The sequence below is a fragment of the Alosa pseudoharengus genome, unplaced genomic scaffold (genome assembly GCF_046254945.1).
Source record: "Alosa pseudoharengus isolate Yale_2024_CS ecotype anadromous, Long Island Sound unplaced genomic scaffold, YU_APseudo_1.1 YU_APseudo_1.1_scf_13, whole genome shotgun sequence".
Classification (NCBI taxonomy): domain Eukaryota; kingdom Metazoa; phylum Chordata; class Actinopteri; order Clupeiformes; family Clupeidae; genus Alosa; species Alosa pseudoharengus.
Window position 1 is genome coordinate 19,993,985 of NW_027468598.1, and position 20,237 is coordinate 20,014,221.

A 20,237-nucleotide genomic window follows, 5' to 3' on the forward strand; every position below is an offset into this window, starting at 1 on the left:
TACTGTTTGTATACTTTAGAAATTATGTAACGTTAGGCCAGTGATACTATCATGAGGGGAATTGGCTACCTCAGAAGAGCAGCTAATTCAACTCTTCATTTTTCTGGCAAGGAAAAGGTTTTTGAGTTCAAAGATCCAAAAAGCTGCTCTCTAATTATTTTTTTTATTTTTTATGTTAAAGCACTAGGTTAGTTTTTGGTGAGAACATGAGGGAGACCACACATGGATAAAGATTGAAGAAAATATATTTGTTAAAGGTACACTATGCAGGATTATGTATTTTTGGCGACTGTAAAGTTAGATAGATAGATAGATAGATAGACCATTGATCCCCAAGGGGAAATTCAAGGTCTTAGTAGCATATCACACACAACATGCACTTACAGCAGAAAAAGTAATATAAGTACATATAAAAACTCCACTGCACAATAGAGACAGTAGAAGATTTAAAAAAAATACTAAATACTAAATATACTGAAAAAACTAAATACTAACTAAAAACTAAATAACAAATATCCACATAGTGTGCTTAAGGATGATCAAGGATGAGGCACTTGCAGTGATAGGGCAGGGACCGAGCCTGTAGTTCCTTATGCATGGTAAGGTGCTCTATGAGAGTGAGTGTCATGGTGATGGTGCAAATAAGTAAGCAGAGAGGGTTAAAGCGGAGCTAGTAATCAAGGATCTTTGAAGTAAGTGCAACAGTGCAAGAATAAAGTCTAGAGACCAGCATAAAATAAATCATATAAGAGAATAATGTAGACAAGTAAAACTATATCAGTGCAAGAATAGGTTGAAGTAATAGGGTTACAGCCATTGGTCAAGTATTAAATAAAAAGTATTAAGTAGTAAGTACGACCACAATCCAGGTTGTGGGGAGGAAGGGAGGGAGGGGATATGCATATGTGCTAATATAGCATGTAAACAGTGTAGCAGTAAAAGAGTAGGCTAGTGGACAGTACGTACACAAACATGGAGAAGGTGGAGAGGCAGACAGACTATGGAGAGAAGTCTATCTATCCTCTACCCTTAAAGGAATTATCCGGAGTAAAATGCACTTTAGATCGATTTACGGATGATTGGGGGTACATACGTTGAGTTGACATCAAAATCATGTCATTCGGATGTGTTTTGAGAAAGTTCGATTGTACCGTTTTCAGTCACACAACTCGTAGCCTGGAAGTGAGCAGGGCATTTCAATTTCGCCGCTACAAAACGCTATTTTTATACCTCTTCTACAGTTCCAAACAACATAACACTTACGTGGTAGTGAGTAGAGTGTCCCTAAAGCCAAACCGAAGTATCCCGAGGTCTTTATGTGGTCGAATAGAGAGTCCAGAATGAATTTCATCAAGCCAGTACCTTTCCGGAAATGTTGCCATCTTTGCTGTAGGAGTCTTATTGCTGAGTGTGTTGTAACACGCTCTGGAAATTCACAATTTGTCGCCTTTTAAAAAAAAAATATATATATATAGTCCAGTCCATACAACTTCATTTCAATTTAGAAAGAAATACTGGACTATGTTTTTTTTTTTTTTAAACGGCGACGTGATTGTGAAATTGTGAATGTTACAACACACCCAGCAATAAGACTCCTACAGCAAAGATGGCAACATTTCCGGAAAGGTACTGGCTTGATGAAATTCATTCTGGACTCTCTATTCGACCACATAAAGACCTCGGGATACTTCGGTTTGGCTTTAGGGACCCTCTACTCACTACCACGTAAGTGTTATGTTGTTTGGAACTGTAGAAGAGGTATAAAAATAGCGTTTTGTAGCGGCGAGTTGTGTGACTGAAAACGGTACAATCGAACTTTCTCAAAACACATCCGAATGACATGATTTTGATGTCAACTCAACATATGTACCCCCAATCATCCGTAAATCGATCTAAAGTGCATTTTACTCCGGATAATTCCTTTAAGTGAAGCATTGAACAGTTCAATGGCCCTGGGGACAAATTTCCTCAGTCTGTGCATGACAGTGAGCGAAGTCTCCAGCTGATCAAGCTCTTCTGCTTTGTAATAGTGCTGTGGAGTGGATGACATTCATTGTCCAAGATGTTGATTAGTTTGTTCAGGGTCCTTTTGTCTGATATTGAAGTGATGCACTCCAGTTCGGCTCCCACAAGTTCAAGTATATATACTGTATATATATTTTACACTGCTTTCCCATCTTGTGTGGTTACTCACGCTATGAGCCATTCCTTGAATGCAGATTCTACTGTGCCTAGTTGTAAGTCAGAGAACTCTGTTTGTTTGCCACCTTTGTCTCGCAGTAAGCTGATTGAGTAGGCACAGTGAGAGGATGCGGCCTGGCCTACTTGTTTTCAGCTGTTCAGTCAGTGGTACAGGTTAGTCAGGTTTCTTCTGGTGATTTTCTGCAGGTGTGTATGGTCACCCTTCAGTGACAGGAGATAGCCCTGTTTGCCAGGTTGTGGTGCCAAGTAAATTCCGTTTTAAAGACTGCACATGGTGCCACCTACGATATTGCGATCATCTTGCGATATTTATTTTGGCCACGTCTGAAGAAAGATGTTGTGGGGTTTTGATAACCCTATTTCATATATAGTATATAAATATAGATTTATATTATAAGCCTCTAAAATTTTCCTGGGGAATTTCCCAATACTCTTATATTGTAAATATTGAAATAATAGTGTTTTCAATTAAATGTGTGCAGTATCAAATGTTTTGAGTAAATTGTCACATGACCAGAGCTGTTTACTTCCTGGTTGCACCTTGAGAAGAGGATGGCTGCCTCAAAGCTCCTAAATAAAAATACTTCACCTCACATCTTTTTGGGGAGGTTTTAAAGCAGTTGGGTGTTGCACATCAGTAGAGCAGTGCTTATCACGATAAAAGTTAGGTGGCCTTAGAGTGTTGGTACCATACCTTGAGACCTTGCCTACTGCACTGAGTTGAGCAGGGATTGGGAGGAAGGTCTTCCGTGGCTCCTTTTAGCAGCTCATGAGGTGAGGTCATGCAAGCAAATATGGGGTTCAGTACTATTGACCAGGTATTTGGTCACCAGGTGTGTAGTCCTTTAGTGGTGCTGCAAGGCCATTTGGAAAATTCTGAGCCACCATCAAATTTGATTGACTATATCAATTGGTTTCGCCGTAAGTTGTTTTTAGCTGTAATGGCTGGTGAGAACCTTGCTAAAGCCCAGGGGAAAAAATGAAAAGCTAGTGTGATCAGAAAGCTGTGTGAAGAGATTTTAGTCAAGTGTCAGAGTCAAATTATTTTGGTTTCCGCCCCAGATAGGAAACAGTCTAGGCCTACTCTGCCACGTCAATTAGTTGAAACTTAGTTGTCTACACTCTGTAAAGCGCAATGATACATGTGTAATGTTTTGGCGCTATAAGCACAATTAAATTGAATTGAAACTGTGTATCTATCGGTCTTCTGTAGTGGGGGAAGGAGTAGAGTGTGAGGTGTAGCCAGTAGGACTACGGCCAGTCGGTGAGCTGGTTCCTTCAGTTGCTCCTAGCAGGCAGCATGCTGTGAGGGGGACGCTAATGCTCCCAATGACTTTGTTTTTTTAACCCTCAACTGAAGAATTCCGACAGGTTGGCACTTGTACGGTGTTCATTTTAGGACATCCTCAGACTCAGGTGTCAGACTCAGAAAAACATCGGTCATCTTCAGACAAAACAGCCTCAGCGTCAGAAAAACCTCTGTCATCTTCAGACAAAACTGCATCAGCGTCAGAAAAACCTCTGTCATCTTCAGACAAAACTGCCTCAGCGTCAGAAAAACCAGACTCAGGTGTCAGACTCAGAAAAACATCTGTCATTTTCAGACAAAACTGCCTCAGCTTCAGAAAAACCTCTGTCATCCTCAGATAAAACTGCTTCACCCAAACTGCCTCAGAAAAAGTGGAGTCAGGTCTCAGAAAAAACGCTGTCAGAAAAAGTGGAGTCAGGTCTCAGAAAATCAGGTCTCAGAAAAAACGCTGTCAGAAAAAGTGGAGTCAGGTCTCAGAAAAAACGCTGTCAGAAAAAACCGAGTCAGACGAAAAAGTCTCAAATGAAAAGTTATTGTGGGGACAGAAGAAGACGACGGATACAGAACGGTGAGTTTAATATTATGCTTAATACGTTATTCTGTCACTGGCAGGGTAGGAATTTCACGGCGGCCACGACGGCCGTGGTAGCCCCTTGCGTTGGCCGTGAAGCCCCTTTGAAAATCATAGGTTTACAGGCCACGGTGGCCTTGGTGCCCCCTTCTTTCAATATTCTGCTTTGTGTCCTACTAATAGCGATTTTTATTTAGCCTGCGGCCTGTCAAAATAATCTTAGCATTCACAGCGCAAATTAATTTAGTCTTTTACGCAGTGGAGAAAGTGACATCGCAAGAAAGTGCGTCCAAATTCACCCATTCTTCTCAGTTGAACTACTCGCGAAGTAGCCTATTCATCACATAGTGATGTCACATGAGAGAGCTTTTTCTCAGCTTTTAAACGATGTTAGCCGATAATTGCTGTGTTGAACTGTTCGCGAGAAAAGTAAATAATATAATTAAATTTATTAATACATTCTAATGAAGGTTTTGCGTCCATGATCATCCTACCCATTCATCTCGGTGGAATCATGGGCGTCGTAGGCATTCTGAAAGTGGGTGGGACATTTTAGCGGGGGGTATGGGGGTCCTCCCCCTGATTTTTTTTTTTGGACTAGATGCAATTTCCTGAATTATGGTACATTTTAACAGGTTATTTAGATACTTCTATATAACAAAATAAAGCTATTAATTCAATGACTAATTCGGAACCAGCTTTATTAACCTCATGGTATAGTTAACCATGCAGTTGCAACATCTGATAAATTAAGTTATTTAATGCTTTGAATGCAACACCCAGGGGCGGAGCTACGCGGTGGCCAGGGGGGGCCACGGCCACCACTGGTCAAAGCTAGGCCACCCTGCTGGCCCCCCCAGCTCCGTTCAGTGAAAAGTAAAAAATAAAAAAATAATTGCTGCCGTTTTCGACGGCATTTTGCCAACACTCTGCAAAGCAGGGACTGAACCAATTACTGCACTCTATCTACGACCATTGGCCCAGTCAGGAAGTGTAGCCCACGGTTGTGATCAAATCGTGATAGGCTAGGCCTAGTGCAGCAGCAGCAGCGGGACAATTCAAGTCATCTGTTAAAAACACTGACTACTACTTAACCTCATGCAGTAACAACATGAGTTGATGATGAGTTGGAACATAAATGCTAATAAGATGTTAGAATGTGTCACGAATCATAGCCAAGTGAGCTGCGTTGGGCTGTCCTTAGGTAGGCTCTGACATTGACGTGGGGGGCTGATCAGAAATAATCGGAAGCCTGCGGTAACGCTGTTACAAAAATATTTCGATAAAATTCGGGTGAAATGCAAGCATATTAGGCACATATCATGGCTCCAATAAAAGTAGGCTAATGGGGCCTAGGCTAGGCTACTTTATATAAAAAACATAATTTGCTGACTGCGTGTGGTTCTTGCCATAGCTGGTCAGGCAGAGGCTGCTTTGCCTGAGTTCTTTGTTACATTGCTCCAGAACTGTTCATCGCAGCGAGATGAAACTTTAATTGCGTGACAGAGCAGAAGTGGGGCTTTCCAACGAGACTAAACTCTTGCCTGTGCGATCAAGTATGAAAACAAACAAAAAATCATGAAATTAAATCAAATTGATTCATATTTATAGTTTACCTGCGCACCCATTAGGCTACTCTCGTTTGAATTACTCGCGAACCCGTGATCGCATAGATATGGCAAGCATATCAGAAGAAAGAGGAGAGACAGGGCTATCTATTGGTACCAAGTATATCGATGCTTCTGGGCTATAAAAACAGACAACATGACTGCAAAATAACATCATGTACAAAAACCAACTATCGTTTGAATTAGGCCCTATTCACGAACACGTGATCGGATAGATATGCCACGCATGTCAGATGAAAGAGGAGATACAGAGCTATCATTTGATACCAAGTACATCCCTCTGGGTTATAAAACAGACTAAATGACATCAAAATAATAACTTCATATAGCTCCACTTACCCCATGTTTTTGTGTGTTGTAGTGGCAAGGCATGTTCATAATCCAACACTATCATGTGTTTCTCTATGGCAAAGTATGTTCATAATGCGGTTTTGAGATCCCAGCAAATTCCTGCATGGCATCCAATTCGAGACTCACATTGCGTCCCAATTTATTCGACAAAAAAACACCTTTTTGCCTTCACTTTGTTCATGACAATGCAGTAAAAAGTTGTTTTAGAATCATCATGAGTGTACACACAGAACACGCAAACTCGGGTTCAGTCAGATCAGTTCGTGTCACAGATATGGAGCGCAGAAAGGGCATTTTTCATTACTAAATAAAAATGGCATTTATTTCTGTAAGGCGCACACCACATGTCTGTAAATTGCTCAGCCCCAAAGCCCCCCTCCACCATGGTTCTTATATTGCCAGATTCAGGACAGTCTGCCCTACACATACATGAAAGTCATGTCCAGCTGACAGAGATACATTTCAAAATAAGAATGGTATAATATGCTTTTTGTCTTTGTATTATTTAAAAATCTAAATTAAATCAATGCAAGTATTAATATGAATTGGTGGCAGATCTGGGTAGCCTAGACTGTTCTGAAAAAAATATAGCATGTGTAAATGGCACTTACAATGACCAGGATAAGTGCTTATAACTAAAGGTAGTGGAAAAGCTCTTAAAACAGTCTAGGGTTCTAAGGGTAAATTTCTTAATTCAGAGCCATGTTACTTACAGCCAAGTACTTAGAGTGGATATCAGAAAGAAATATAGTATATCAGTATAAGATTAAATATCTGAATACAATATTTGTAGTATTTATTATTGTTCTTTAAACTCATTTGAATAAGACTGATTAAGTAAGGTGCATTATCATAATGTACTTTTTTATAGCATTGGCTTATGGAAAATGATTTGGAGTGGACAACAAACTGACCTGTGTATCAGTGTTGGCTTTACACAATTTATTACCATTATTAAAATAGGCTATCCTAATCTTCAAAACTTTTTGAGTAGTTTTTAAATAGTAGTTTTGATTCCCAAGTGCCACCCCAATAAAAAGTCTGGACCCAGCTGGCCCCCCCTATAAAATGATCCTGGCTACGCCCCTGGCAACACCGGAGTGGCTTCGGGAGCTTCGGGAGGATTCCCGGTGGGCCGGTAACTTTTTGTGCCAGTCTGAATGTCGTGAGCTTAAATAGGCCTATATTATTTCTGAAGTTCATTTGCTGCACCCTCGCGGCACTTCAGCAGTCTACATGTAGAACGGTCGCAGCCCCTTACTCGCAGTTTCCCCAAATATTAACAAAGTAGCACTCACAAAAACTGCTCGGAAGTCGCTAGTCTATATTTGCAACAATTAAGGGGAGTTTATGAGTGGTCCCTCCTCCAGTGGTATGGTCCTAACGAACGGCAGGGTGACACACAGTTACAGTAATTGAGAGTTAAAAAAAATCGTTATTCTTCCACCCCCTGGGGGTCGTTTCTAGAAAAGTTAGCAACGACGTTGCTCAACCACCATGGTACGACGCAACTTGCGACCAAACAACGACACTGTTACACCTGTTTCCAGAAAGCATCGTACCTGTGTCGCAATTCACTACCTCCGACGTTCGAACACGTAGTTCCAACAACGTTGTTGATGATGCAGCGATACATCATTGGTGGAAACAGTGGCAACGTGTAATACCCCACCCCCTAGAAATGTTCTGTCACGGCCTATGTCGACATGTTTCTAATCTAAACCGAGTGATTAATGCTGGTATTGTCATTGCCATCAGCCAAAACCTAAACCTATTGCAAGCATATAAAACAGTTAACTTAAGCAGACCAATATGAGTCATTATTTGTGTTATATATCTGTGTTGGAAAAAATATATAGCCTGGACAAATACCTGGGTATCCCATAGGTTATCAACTGTCTCGTGGCTTAACGGCAGCGCGTTGGTGCACTGCGCGCTCGGCCGGAGTTCGCATCCTATCTCTTCTTTTCATCTCTGAGTAAAAGTAGGCCTACGAGACACAACAATAGGTTTTGACCATACATATTTATGTATATAGTTACTCTACATCGAGAGACCATAGGTACAATACATCAGTCAAAAACAATTGAATCTACGGGTCACACTAGTTCACCTGCAGGTAGTGAGAAGCAAGAGGACAATGTCACATCATAAGAAAATCGAACCTACAACGTTGGGATAATAAGTCATCTGCTGCTGTTAGGGACTGTGAAGATTATAATACTAAAATCAAGGCAATACTTTAATTAACATAAATAGCAAGAATGAGCCCAGTAGGGGAGCAGTGTCTTAATCAAAATTAAGCTACAGGATAGATCAATCATTGAGTCACGAGATAAACATCCACTTCGCAATTTTTGGTTAGGCGGTTGTGATTTTTGGTTAGGCGCTCCGGACACCAACAGGAACTACCAAGGAACGACACAAGTGCGACTGCCTAGGGGCAGTAGTTCAAACGACCAAACTTTGCGTCCTTGTTTGCGATTAAGAGTTCGAACTACCCTTTCTAGAAACACCAAATCCAAGAACGATGGAGCGTACTACCAAGGTTGCGACGCAAGTTAGCAAACGATGCTTTCTGGAAACGACCCCCTGGTGTGTTCTTCTGTTCCAAATGTCTGAAGTGTTAGGCCCACATAGGAGAATGTCAACTAAGCTACCTGATACAACTTTAAAATAGCAAGGTGACCATTAAAACGACAGCAGGCGACTAGGCTAATTAAAACTAGATGTACCGCGTAGCGGTACAAAATATGACCGCCGCTCAGTCCTGCACATCCATTCCGCGAAAATAAATCATACTAATGAATTTGTCTCCATCTTCTACTCCATCCCCCACTCTTGAAACTTTTGTGTGTATGCTTGTTTGGAATGTGTGTTTGCACACAGTCCGCACACAAAGTAGCCTACTGGCGCTGCAAAGGTGAATAGATTTGTTTCTGGGCCAAAAAATCTGTAACATTGTTATAAAACCTTTAAAATCTCTAAACAATCACAAGTAGGGCAGTTCATCACAGTCCATCCATTGCAACTGGACTGATGAAAGGTACACCTGTAGGCTACATTGTATTTGGGAAAAGCAGAAGGTAGCAGCATAATGTATTTATTTATTTATTATTAAACAAAACAATCCCTGTCAGTTCCATGCAGTTTTCAACAGCTATCAAGAAGAGAGGTCATGTCATGGATTTTTGTGAATGTTTCTTCTTCTACATATGCATAAGTTTAGTCATCTAGTTCAAATTATATTCAGCTTTATTGTCAATGCACAAATTAAATACCAGTAGTCTAAAACAAAATGCCGTTTTACCCAGTGGTGCAAATAACTGACATGTCCAAAAGGGCCTTCATGAAATGCGTTGCGAGACTGTTCATACACATTTTAACGGGCAAAGTTGAAGAGCTACTGACCGTTATTGTTTGTGCAAATAATATGCTGATTCATGTTCCCTTGCATTTTGCAACCATGATGTCCATGGTTAAGCTCAATCTTTTGACGCAATCTTTTGATTTTCACCCAGCCTAGTCCATGGTAGGCGCCCGATAGAAATATTGTTTAATTTTGCGATTGAGATATCCACGCACTGGCGCCCCCCCCTGTGACGTGTTCGCCCTCCGGTTTTAGAGCTATTCTAAATGCAAAAATGCATAGAGGGAGTTATGACAAACGTGACTGTTAACAAACTATAAGCTATATAAGGTAGGCCCTATGCTAGGCCTATTACACAACACAAATTGTCACTAGGCTATGCTGGCGACCCAAATAAAATCTCCTTTGGAACCAATGGCTTACACCTTACAGTATCAAGCTGCCACCTCTTGGCGAAAAGTTAATAGTTTTGCATATCAGTAGTAATACATTTCACGTAGCTGTGAATCACGGAAAGGGCGAATGAAGTGGACACTTCTAAATGGAATCCAACCCACTGTACAGTAGCTCAAGGTCTGTGGCTAAAGCAGCCATAATGAAAGCGTTATCATTGTTTAGATACTTCACACACACGTGTTTTTTAATCGCATAGACTACAACTACCAGGAAATCAAAGCACATCGACTCGCCTCTCACACCCTAAACACGCACTTCGAACAAACAAAAAGCGCCTCAGTCTCACGGAATAGCCATAGGCAAAACTGTATCTGACCGGTGTAACGTTGGTACTAAATCATCCATCGCAAAGAATGATTTTTGTAGCACGTGCAACAAATATGTGTAGGTACAGCCCTGCCCTTAATAGGGTGTGGGCGTCATGACGTAATTACTCCGCCATGTTGATTGCCTCCTTTACCGCTACTCAGACTACTGCCTATGACTACTGCGTACTGTACTCCCTCTCAGCCGTTAATAATGCTGATTTTGTCAACATACCGGTACCTGGCTTCTCTATTGAATGCGTCCCGGTAAATTCCAGATCCTTTTCGGGATTATTCCAGATCCTTTTCGGGATTTTAACATATTTCTTCTATCTATTCTTTCTCAACTCTACTTCTAGCTACGTCTCTTCATTCAACAACGTTATGTCAGAGTTATTTTAACGTTCGCGTAGCCATCAACATGGCCGCCACGTCCCACAATGCAACGCGGATCCCACGCCCTATACATCTCAACGTGCGCTCTAAAACATCTGGTTTAAATGGAGATGTAGATCATCACGGGTGCGTTAATAAATCTACATTGCGGCGAGTTGACACAAATTATTCACTTTGACGAATTTATGTAGTTTCAGTTACTTTACTTTGAGCCATGCTCTTCCTTACTTGAATCACCTTTGAAAATAGAGGATTGAAGTAGCCTATATGGGTGTTTGGGAATGAACGTTGACTCAGATGCTTTTTGAGACCTTGAGCAGAAATGTCCCAGCCCGTGTTTAGGGTGCATCGTAGTTATCTTTCAGGTAGCCTATATATTTTCCATTAAAAAAACATCACGTAGCGAACATGTTGTGGCTAGCTCACTTAGCTCCTGTTAGTAGCCTAGGTTATGGTCATAAGCAAATGAGATGACAGTCGAAAGATACAATTAGTGCTGTTATCGATTTGCTTGGTAGCCTATAAACGCATTTATGGTTTTTTACAAATACATCAATAATCAAATTGGCCTCCATCACTCAACCATGCTATTGATAGGATTAACGTAGCCTACCTGCAGTAAAAAACAAGCATGTCCGATAAACATTCTCAGATTTATTTCGGCTTCAAGAGGAAATGGGAATTACATGTCATGCAGAAATCATCCTACCCTTAGACGTTCTTTGCGGTAAACTACTGTAGCCTACAGTCTTGTCCTTGTAGGAAGCATAGTCTTTCCAACCCACTTTAGTTTAACTTCCAACAAAATTACGTCTCACTGCAACGATGCGCCATCTAGTGGACAAACGACTACTTATCGCCAATACTGGAAATGCAGCCATGATGATAATGATGAATATTTATTTTGGCTTTCTTTTAATCCTACTGAATTTGTAATTATGTATCGGCCGTTCTAATACCGATAGTATGTGGGTGCCTGTGTGTGTGTGCATGTGTATATGTGTGCACCGCCATCTACAGGCCAATGAGTGTACAGTCACTAAATGTACACATAATCTATTTTTTTAAGACCCCCCCCCCATGGATGAAATTCTACGAAACTTGGCATACCCCCAGAGAATGCCAGGTCAATCATACAAATAAAATTTGGTGCAGTTCTCAACATCTTAACTTAAGAGAGGGGCGATTAAAGCAGAATGATATTGCATTTTCATTTTTTACCGGGGGGGTGCAAATCACAAATGAGTGATTATGGGCTAGGTTGATGTGGGCCCTTGAGACCAACATACCATAAAAATGTCTTTATCCTCGGTGCCACGGTTCAGGTAGTTATTTAGGAAAAACTGCATTTTTTGGGTTTCGGGGGGCCCAGCGCGGAGGGGGAGTGGCCCCCGGGGACCAAAGGAAATTTTTCCGTAAAAGTCTAGTGGGGCTACATACCCACCAAATTCCATGTGCCCCGGTGTTTCGGTGCCCCGGATATCGTTGACCAAAATTTCAGGAAGTAGATGACGAAAAAAAAAAAAAAAAACTTTGACAATCCCTGTATGACCGCTTCGCTAGCTTTGCTAGCGGCGGTCATAATAAACAAATAAATAGGCTACTTTAAGGGCGTAGCCAGAAATTATCGATCCAATGTGTCTCAATATGCCAGTTTTTAGGACACAGAATAATGTTTGTAATGATACCAGTTACGTTTAACAGTAACAAAGTGTAATGAGCTATTCATTGTCGAAGGTGCATGGTGAAGTGAAATTCTTACTTTGGAAAAAAAAACATTTGCCGATATCCTTGGATGGGAGATACTTGTCGTTCACATTTTCCATGATCAAAGAGGGCACAACTTGGGCTTTCTGTGCAAGCAAGATATTTAAGGTGTCTCAACTGTACACATGTCTCAACTGTAGCCTAGCCTACTCAGTCTACCCTAATTAAGGTGTGCCTGTGAGATGTTTCGGTGGCATCAACCCAGTAGGCTACAAGTGAGGGGCGCAAATGACAGGTGGAACGCAAATGGCCTGTAAATGTAAACACTATGGGCTAGGCTACTGTATATCAGTGCTCTCAAAATGAACGTGATCGCGTAATGACAATCAAGAACCGCACGTTAAAATATGATAGGCCTACTCGCAAGAATAATTCTTCAGAGGCTGCACCATATAATTCATTTTAAAACGTAAATGTAGATCTAGAAAAAATAATAATCTATAAAGCTATTTTAAGTTAGAATAAAAAACTTAGAATGCAGTGCCTATTTTAGAGATTGGTTTTATTGTAGCCTAGGTCTAAATCAACACGTGAACTAGGCTTTGCTTATTGCTTAGCAAACTGTGTAACCGATCGGCCGAAGTAGCCTGAGCTATTAATACTTGGGAAAATATCCTTTTAACAGACATCAGGAACCACGATCGGTGAGGAACAGGAGTTACCTCCACTTACTTTACTCAATTTGCTGTGCAAACAGTCATTTCAGGGTCTCCGATGACGCTTCCATAATGCGCGCTGGCTGCGTTTTGAGGCTAGTGCAAGACGGCAGGGCTTGGATTTAAACATGTAAACAATTTAATCATAGCTTTCAGGAGCTTCTGGGAAATGGAGTTGCCTTAATTTATTTAGAGAGTGAACAAACTTATGAAACAGATAAGTATCGTCATGTAATCCATTGATTTCAACAATGTAACTGTATTCTAAATACCAACTATTTAACTTGTAACTGTATCAGAATACAGTTACTCATAATTTGTATTCTGAATACGTAACGCCGGTACATGTATTCCGTTACTCCCCAACACTGGCCGTGAGAGATCATCAGGTGTGCCGCAGAAAATTACAAAAATGTCACTCACTGGTCCAGAATAGCAACTGTTGCATCAAAGAATTTATATACACATGCTCTCATATTAAAATCAGATTATGTAGGCTACACAGTGTAGTTAGATCAAGTTGGATAGTAGCACATTTTAATCATGGATAGTAGTTGGACAGTATCACATTTTAATAATTTTATATATCTATAGTGGCTGGTGAAAGAGTTGAGTTTTTTTTTTTTTTTTTTTTGGGGGGGGGGTTAGTGGGTAGTGTCCCCACCAAAGCTCAGACCAAACCCTACGCCCTTGCTGACAGGAGATAACATTCTACATTTTACACGGATTTTTTCTCCTTTGTTGATCTCGCGATGGTGTTGGCTAATTTGTATATGCTTATAAAAACAAAATACCACTTAATTTCGGGTTAAAATGCATTTACGCGCGTTACTGAAGTTTGTCCCGACTCCCGAGTAAAATATTTACCAATTTTTGTGTAATGCCTTACATTAGCCTACCACGTTACAGCAAATTAGGCCCATTAGGCATACATTATGCCACTTTTATAACGCGTTACTCCCAACACTCTATAGGCACAACAAAACACTAAGAGGGGAATTAACCGAAGTGCGTGCGTAAAGTCAAAAAACGCGTAACTACTCATATTTCACCCTGCCAGAATTCTCCCCCGTGTCATTTACGCGCGATAGAGGGAGTTACGCGTTTTGGCAAGCCCAAACTCTGGGTGTGTCTTATGTATACAACTCTTGCGTGCATTCGGCCACTGACTTTCCAGCTGGGTCTCCAACATGTCGCTCTCAAGCTCAGTCGCTTGCCGCCTTGCCAGAGCTTGCCAGAGGCTGAAACACGCTACTACATGTAAACACAATTGTTGCCGCGACTCGAGGCATTCCAGCCTACGAAATTAATAAAAAGTATATCATGCATAATTTAAAAACAACTCAATAGGCTACATTAGCCTACCACGTTACAAATTAGGCCCATTAGGCCTACATTATGCCACTTTTACAACGTGTTACTCCCAACACTGTATAGGCACAGCAAAACACTAAGAGGGGAATTATGCATGCATAATTTAAAAATAACTCAATAGGCTACTTGGCTACGCAATAAGGTTTCCATTACAGCACCGCGGACGTTCAATGAAAGCGGGTGGTTTGTTTAAAAATCCCGACAGTCTTTCAACTACATGGAACGTAATAGTGATCATCAAATACCTCCCTAGATTTCATTGCCCATCAGTCCCAACATTTAACAATATAATCAAACCGTCCAAAAGTAAATTAAATATCAAACCGAAAATGTCATGCTTTTGAAGGCCTACCAGTATGCCGCTCCAAGAAACGCATGTCTCAAAATAAAACTCGCATAAGAAATAAAGGGTTGTCTCGAATACAATCCTGCCCCTAAAGGCCTGTACTTTGTCTTATGACCCCGGTCATAATTTGAGGATTTACAGTATCTAAGTAGACAAACTGGCTTCAGATATCCAACAGAGTGAATACGAGATTGTGCAGTCTTAGCTGTGGTTAGTGACGTGATGCTGTTAATGGGGGAGTTTACATAGCCTAGCGTAAATAGGTTATTATTTATTTTGCGTACCTATAAGGCTTTTTTCCTTATCAAAAGTGAGGGGGACGACTGATCTCTTCAACACTGCGGGGGATTTGACGCTTGTCGCTGCGTGTGTGACAGAAGCGGAATGAGAGCGTGTAACAAAAAAAAAAGCTTACGAGCGATTTACGCACAAATGGGAGAATCCAATGAAAATGACAATGAAGCACTAAACAGATGCTGAAAACAGCACTGGTATTTCGCACGGCAAAAGTGGGGGGGTCCAAACTAACAATTTTAAAAAGTGGGTGGGACACGTCCCTGGTATAATGGCTCCGACGTCCATGGGTGGAATACTTTACGAACCCTTCTTTTAACACATGACAAACCACATATCAGAATAAACAGCAGACCTTACCGAACATAACGGTGTAAAGCAGTCCCCTGTACAGTTAGTTAGCCGTTCCAGAGTAATCCAGTTTTGAATTTGCTGTAAATTTCGACATGCATTGATGTCTCCAAATTTGGGCTTTAAGTTTTACAATGTGTTTAAATTGTTCCACATGATTTCATAACGGGCCAAATACAAAATAAATGTTACAAATATCGCCTAGATATTGGTAAATCAGAGGACAGCTGACTAAGACTTTGTGAAAATAGCCTGATCACAAAATGCTAAGCATGCATCTAGGCTATTTGAGTTTCTTAAAGATGAGCTGTGCTTAAATTTAAATTGTTCAATACATGATTTCATAGCAGGCCAAATATAAAATAAATGTTATATATAGCCTAGATATCTGTTTTTATTAGATGATCAGATGATTTACAGTTATATGTAATATGTCATGTTTCATGTTTTTGAAATGTTTCATACAATCGAATACAATACGAATCATACAATGATGCAGGTCTACTGCAGTGAATAGGCTAAATACAACTTTGATAATTTTTATAGCCTACTACTGTATAGTTAACTTTGGCCTTGGTGCCCATGTGGCCTTTGTGCCCCCCACCAAATATGCCCAACTGAAGGCCAAGTGGCCTTGCCCCCAGAATGGTGAAATTCCAAGCCTGGTCACTGGCATGTTATATTTGGTGCTTGGTTAGATGTAGAAATTATAAGTAAAGGTAGAAAGTGATCCAATGGTATACACATTGTAGGAAATCCATGGATGTAACTTATCTAACCTCACTTCGCTAGTAACATTAGCAGCTGCTGTAAGGCACATACCGGAGTAAGCTACGTACTACATACAGCAAAATAATTTGTTTTTCGTAGGATTACGGTACATTCAATGAGCTAGGGAAAAGTGGGTTAAACATTTTTCCACCACGAAAGTCCAGAACGACACCTGGACCATTATTTCTTACTTTTGCTAACCGTTTCCCAGTTGTACACTACCTACCAGTAAGAAACCTGCATCATTATCATCACATCATTATTCCCAAACCCCCATAAAGACAAATGTGCTATGTCATGATGTAATATCATATAATACCATTATGATAATACATGAAATAGCAGGTACCAACAACAAGGCACATTTCTCTAAATAAGTTAAGATAACATCTCATATCAAATGAATTCAACAATGCTGCAGTTATTGTCCCCTGGGGATTACATTTCAAGTACCTGTCTATCTTTATGTCTGTCTATTATTGTTGTGCAATGACCATGACAACTGCTAACGTTTTATAATGGTATTATATGGTATTACATCATGGCATAGCACATTTGTCTTTATTTAATACTTAATACTTTTCTGAGACCTGATTTTCTGAGACCTGACTCCACTTTTTCTGACAGCGTTTTTTCTGAGACCTGACTCCACTTTTTCTGACAGCGTTTTTTCTGAGACCTGGCTCAGTTTGGTTTGAAGCAGTTTTATCTGAGGATGACAGAGGTTTTTCTTACGCTGAGGCAGTTTTGTCTGAAAATGACAGAGGTTTTTCTGAGTCTGACACCTGAGTCTGGTTTTTCTGACGCTGAGGCAGTTTTGTCTGAAGATGACCGATGTTTTTCTGAGTCTGACACCTGAGTCTGAGGATGTCCTAAAATGAACACCGTACACTTGGCAGATTTAGAGTCTCTTCTCTGGTGCTTACAATGTATTCACTTGCTGTCTGTGGAGAGATGTAAGCAGTTGAAACAACTGACTTCCGAGTTTCCATCATTATTTGGTTGTTCTCCTGAACCATACAGCGATACGTGGAAAGGACTCGTAGATCACATCTGTGTATTATTCCATAGATGGGATTCCCGTTAGTTGAGGTATATGTGGGTATAACCCCCCTCACCTTTTATACTCTTTACAGTCTTTTCTTTAAAGAAGCCCTATGCAAGTCTGGTTATTCCTTCGCTGTTTCTGGGTTTTCGCCTGATTTGGGCTTGCATTTTTTACGACATTGCTCCCCCTGCAGCTTCGGTAGCAAGTGACTGCTACACTAAACCCCCACTAGCTAGCGAGCTAGCCATCAAGAAACCAAGCTAAACACATACAGGGCTCACAATAAAACGGTCGAGCAAACACATTGTTCAAGAGACTATCAAACCACATTACAAAAACGAAGTTCACCCAAGGGTAGGCTACTTACAATTTCAGCAGCAACAAAGCCAAGTCGGAGTCCGTTTTGCAGTCTTCTTAGAAACTACAATCTGACTACATTTTCGAGTCCTTCCGCCGAGTCACATCCGGATTTCTTCGGTCCGGGACCAGAAAGTTGCATATTCGGTTTTTCCGCGGAGAAGCACTAGTGGGAGACGAAGCACCCACCAAACGACCCAAAAAGTGTTGTAGAACCATCAGAACGACTCTCAACCTGCATAATTAAGGTAATTTTTGCTAAAATTGTTGCATAGGGCTTCTTTAACCTTTATCTACGTGTAGTCTCCCCCCATGTTAACTCACCAAAAACAAGCCTTGTGGTTTAACACAGTCCTCTCAGTGCATGCATGCATATTTACCGGACACATGAATGATTGGCTGATTACAATAATAGGAATCTGTTTTGATCTCTAAATGCAGCAGTTTTGCTAAGTGATGAATTGCATGTTTTTATCCTAATCTAACTTTGTCTTGCTCAATGCTCCATCAGTTAGCATAACTGAAGTTGTGACCTCTAATAGATTAAGGTGATGACGGGGGATGTGTGATCTTTTATTTGCAGGTCAGTTGCTTTGAATTCAGCAAGAAGGAAGAGAAGTGGGTGTTTGTACAGGGCCTACAACAACAACAACAACAACAACAACAACTCAACTGCAACAACAATGGGTATTAATAAGAGTAAGACATTTTCTTTTCCTCGTCTCTTGTTAATATGAGGATGCAAGTCTGAAAAATTACCTAACTGTTCATATTACGATGCTTTTTAGTGCTAAGTTCTAATGAGGGTTGCATTCTTACAGAGGCTGTTGCTGGTGTTGTGGGTGTCGCAGCTGGAGCAGGTAACCATAAAAGAAATGTTTCCTTTTCCATTCATCAGTATGTCTCTGTTGGGGATAGTAGGGCTTACAAACTTAATAAATACAGTAGGCCTATCTCACGCCTGATTTAAATTTGAGCTTTGTCTCTGGTTTGTAGTTGGAGCTGTTGCCGCGGCGCCTTTCGTTCTGACAGCCGCGGGTTTCACAGGGGCTGGCATCGCAGCAGGCTCTTTCGCCGCCAGCATGATGTCAGCGGCTGCTGTTGCTAACGGAGGTGGAGTGGCAGCCGGGAGCTTAGTGGCTCTCCTCCAGTCAGCAGGTGAAAAACAATACATGAACAATACAATACATACCTCTTAACTATTTGCACTTTGAAAGAACATGACAACTTTTTGGGAAATTAAATGAGTTTTCATGTATAAATAATAGGTGCCATGCAGGGCATAGTTGACTACAGAGTACAGACTGTATAAGGAACATCTAAGAAGTGAAGTCATAAGTATAAATATATAGAGTAGCATAAAATCCATTAACATCTAACCATGATGTTAGGAAAGCAATTGCCTTACCGCTAACATTTTGTTTGTTTGTTTGTTTTTCCCTTGTGTGTGTCGATGCATGTTTGGCTTCTTGCATGCTCAGGAGCGATTGGATTGTCTGCTGGAGGTACAGCTGCCGTGGCAACTGCAGGGGGTGCTGTGGGCGGAGCCCTGGCAGGTGCGGGCGCATGGATGCAGGGAGTGTTTGGAAAGAAGAAAAAAGCTCTCAACGCTGCCCCAATGCCTTCCAACAGTAAGAAGCACCCCAAGAATCATGCCAAAGAGGGCTCCATAGACACCACTGATGATGAGTCTGAAGATGAACTGGAGATTCATTTATTAACCTCTGTGATAAAGTGGAGAAGGCATCAGTGACAACCAATCATGAGTGGCCATAATTTATTGCATTATTATGTCTTTTGATATTCAAAATCTGTTTAAAAATAACTACAATGTCTGAGCACTATTGATTGGGATTGTTACTGGGTATCTATGATTTGTTTGGTTATTTTAGTATAACAAGAAGAACATGTTTAATGAGTTTAATGAGGCTTTAATGAGCAGTGGGCTTTTCATCCTCCATCAAATTGACCAGAACTGAACTGGTGATGGTAGCTTAGTAAATGTTATGCAAAATACAGCCTCTTGTTCATTATTGGCTCTGATTAATAACTATGCAATGATATTTTTTTATCACTTGAGATGTATGATATGTTGCAAACATGGAAAGAGGGCTACGGGTGTTTTCTGTTTGTTTGTTTTGGTCAGATGGGTGGATGGTAGATTGAAATTGTCATGAATAAAATTCTTTATAGTTTTAGATCTCATGTTTTCATAATAGTGGATCTGTTAAGCATAAAAATTGTGAACAAAATGTCAAAAGCATTAAACTTTCAGGGTTTGCTCTTGATGACAAGCTAGCTAGAGGTCAGCTAGAGGTCGTTGACCTCTGTGATATGAAAAAAAGTAGGGTGTATCTTTGCATCTGAATGCAATAGAAATGTAAACTAAACATGCATTGTTTGGCATGTGAAGCTCATTAATTATTAACATTGATTTCACCCTTAGAGGTAAACATCATGGAGTACAGTCAAGGTCACTTGGAAAAAATGCCAGGAATGTCCGCAAGTGCAGTAGACCTGGACCACTGACCTGTTGAAAGAGGAATCCTGAGACTCAAAAGTGGCCTGAAGCATTTCTGAAGTGACATATCTTTAGATAAGTTCCTTGCAGATGTTGCTGTAAATTTGGAGGATCTTGGGGATACAGTAGCAGTCCCATTTTTCAATGCCAGAGACTCCACTCCA

General features: G+C 40.7%; 1 protein-coding gene across 1 annotated transcript; it reads left to right on the forward strand.

Annotated features, from left to right (window-relative positions):
• Positions 1-1,585: 1,585 nt before the first annotated feature.
• LOC143121818 (uncharacterized) lies at positions 1,586-19,750 on the forward strand. The gene is made up of 5 exons (XM_076282431.1): positions 1,586-1,725; positions 18,136-18,251; positions 18,374-18,412; positions 18,549-18,710; positions 19,034-19,750. The coding sequence occupies exons 1-5, from the start codon at positions 1,607-1,609 to the stop codon at positions 19,303-19,305; spliced, it is 708 nt and encodes a 235-aa protein (XP_076138546.1). The 5' UTR covers positions 1,586-1,606; the 3' UTR covers positions 19,306-19,750.
• The last annotated feature ends 487 nt before the right edge of the window (positions 19,751-20,237 follow it).

Coding starts and splice junctions, on each gene's coding strand:
- LOC143121818 (XM_076282431.1), top strand. CDS start 1,607: ATGGCAACATTTCCGGAAAGGTACTGGCTTGATGAAATTCATTCTGGA. Junction 18,252..18,373: donor AACAATGGGTATTAATAAGA/GTAAGACATTTT, acceptor GCATTCTTACAG/AGGCTGTTGCTGGTGTTGTG. Junction 18,711..19,033: donor GGCTCTCCTCCAGTCAGCAG/GTGAAAAACAAT, acceptor TTGCATGCTCAG/GAGCGATTGGATTGTCTGCT.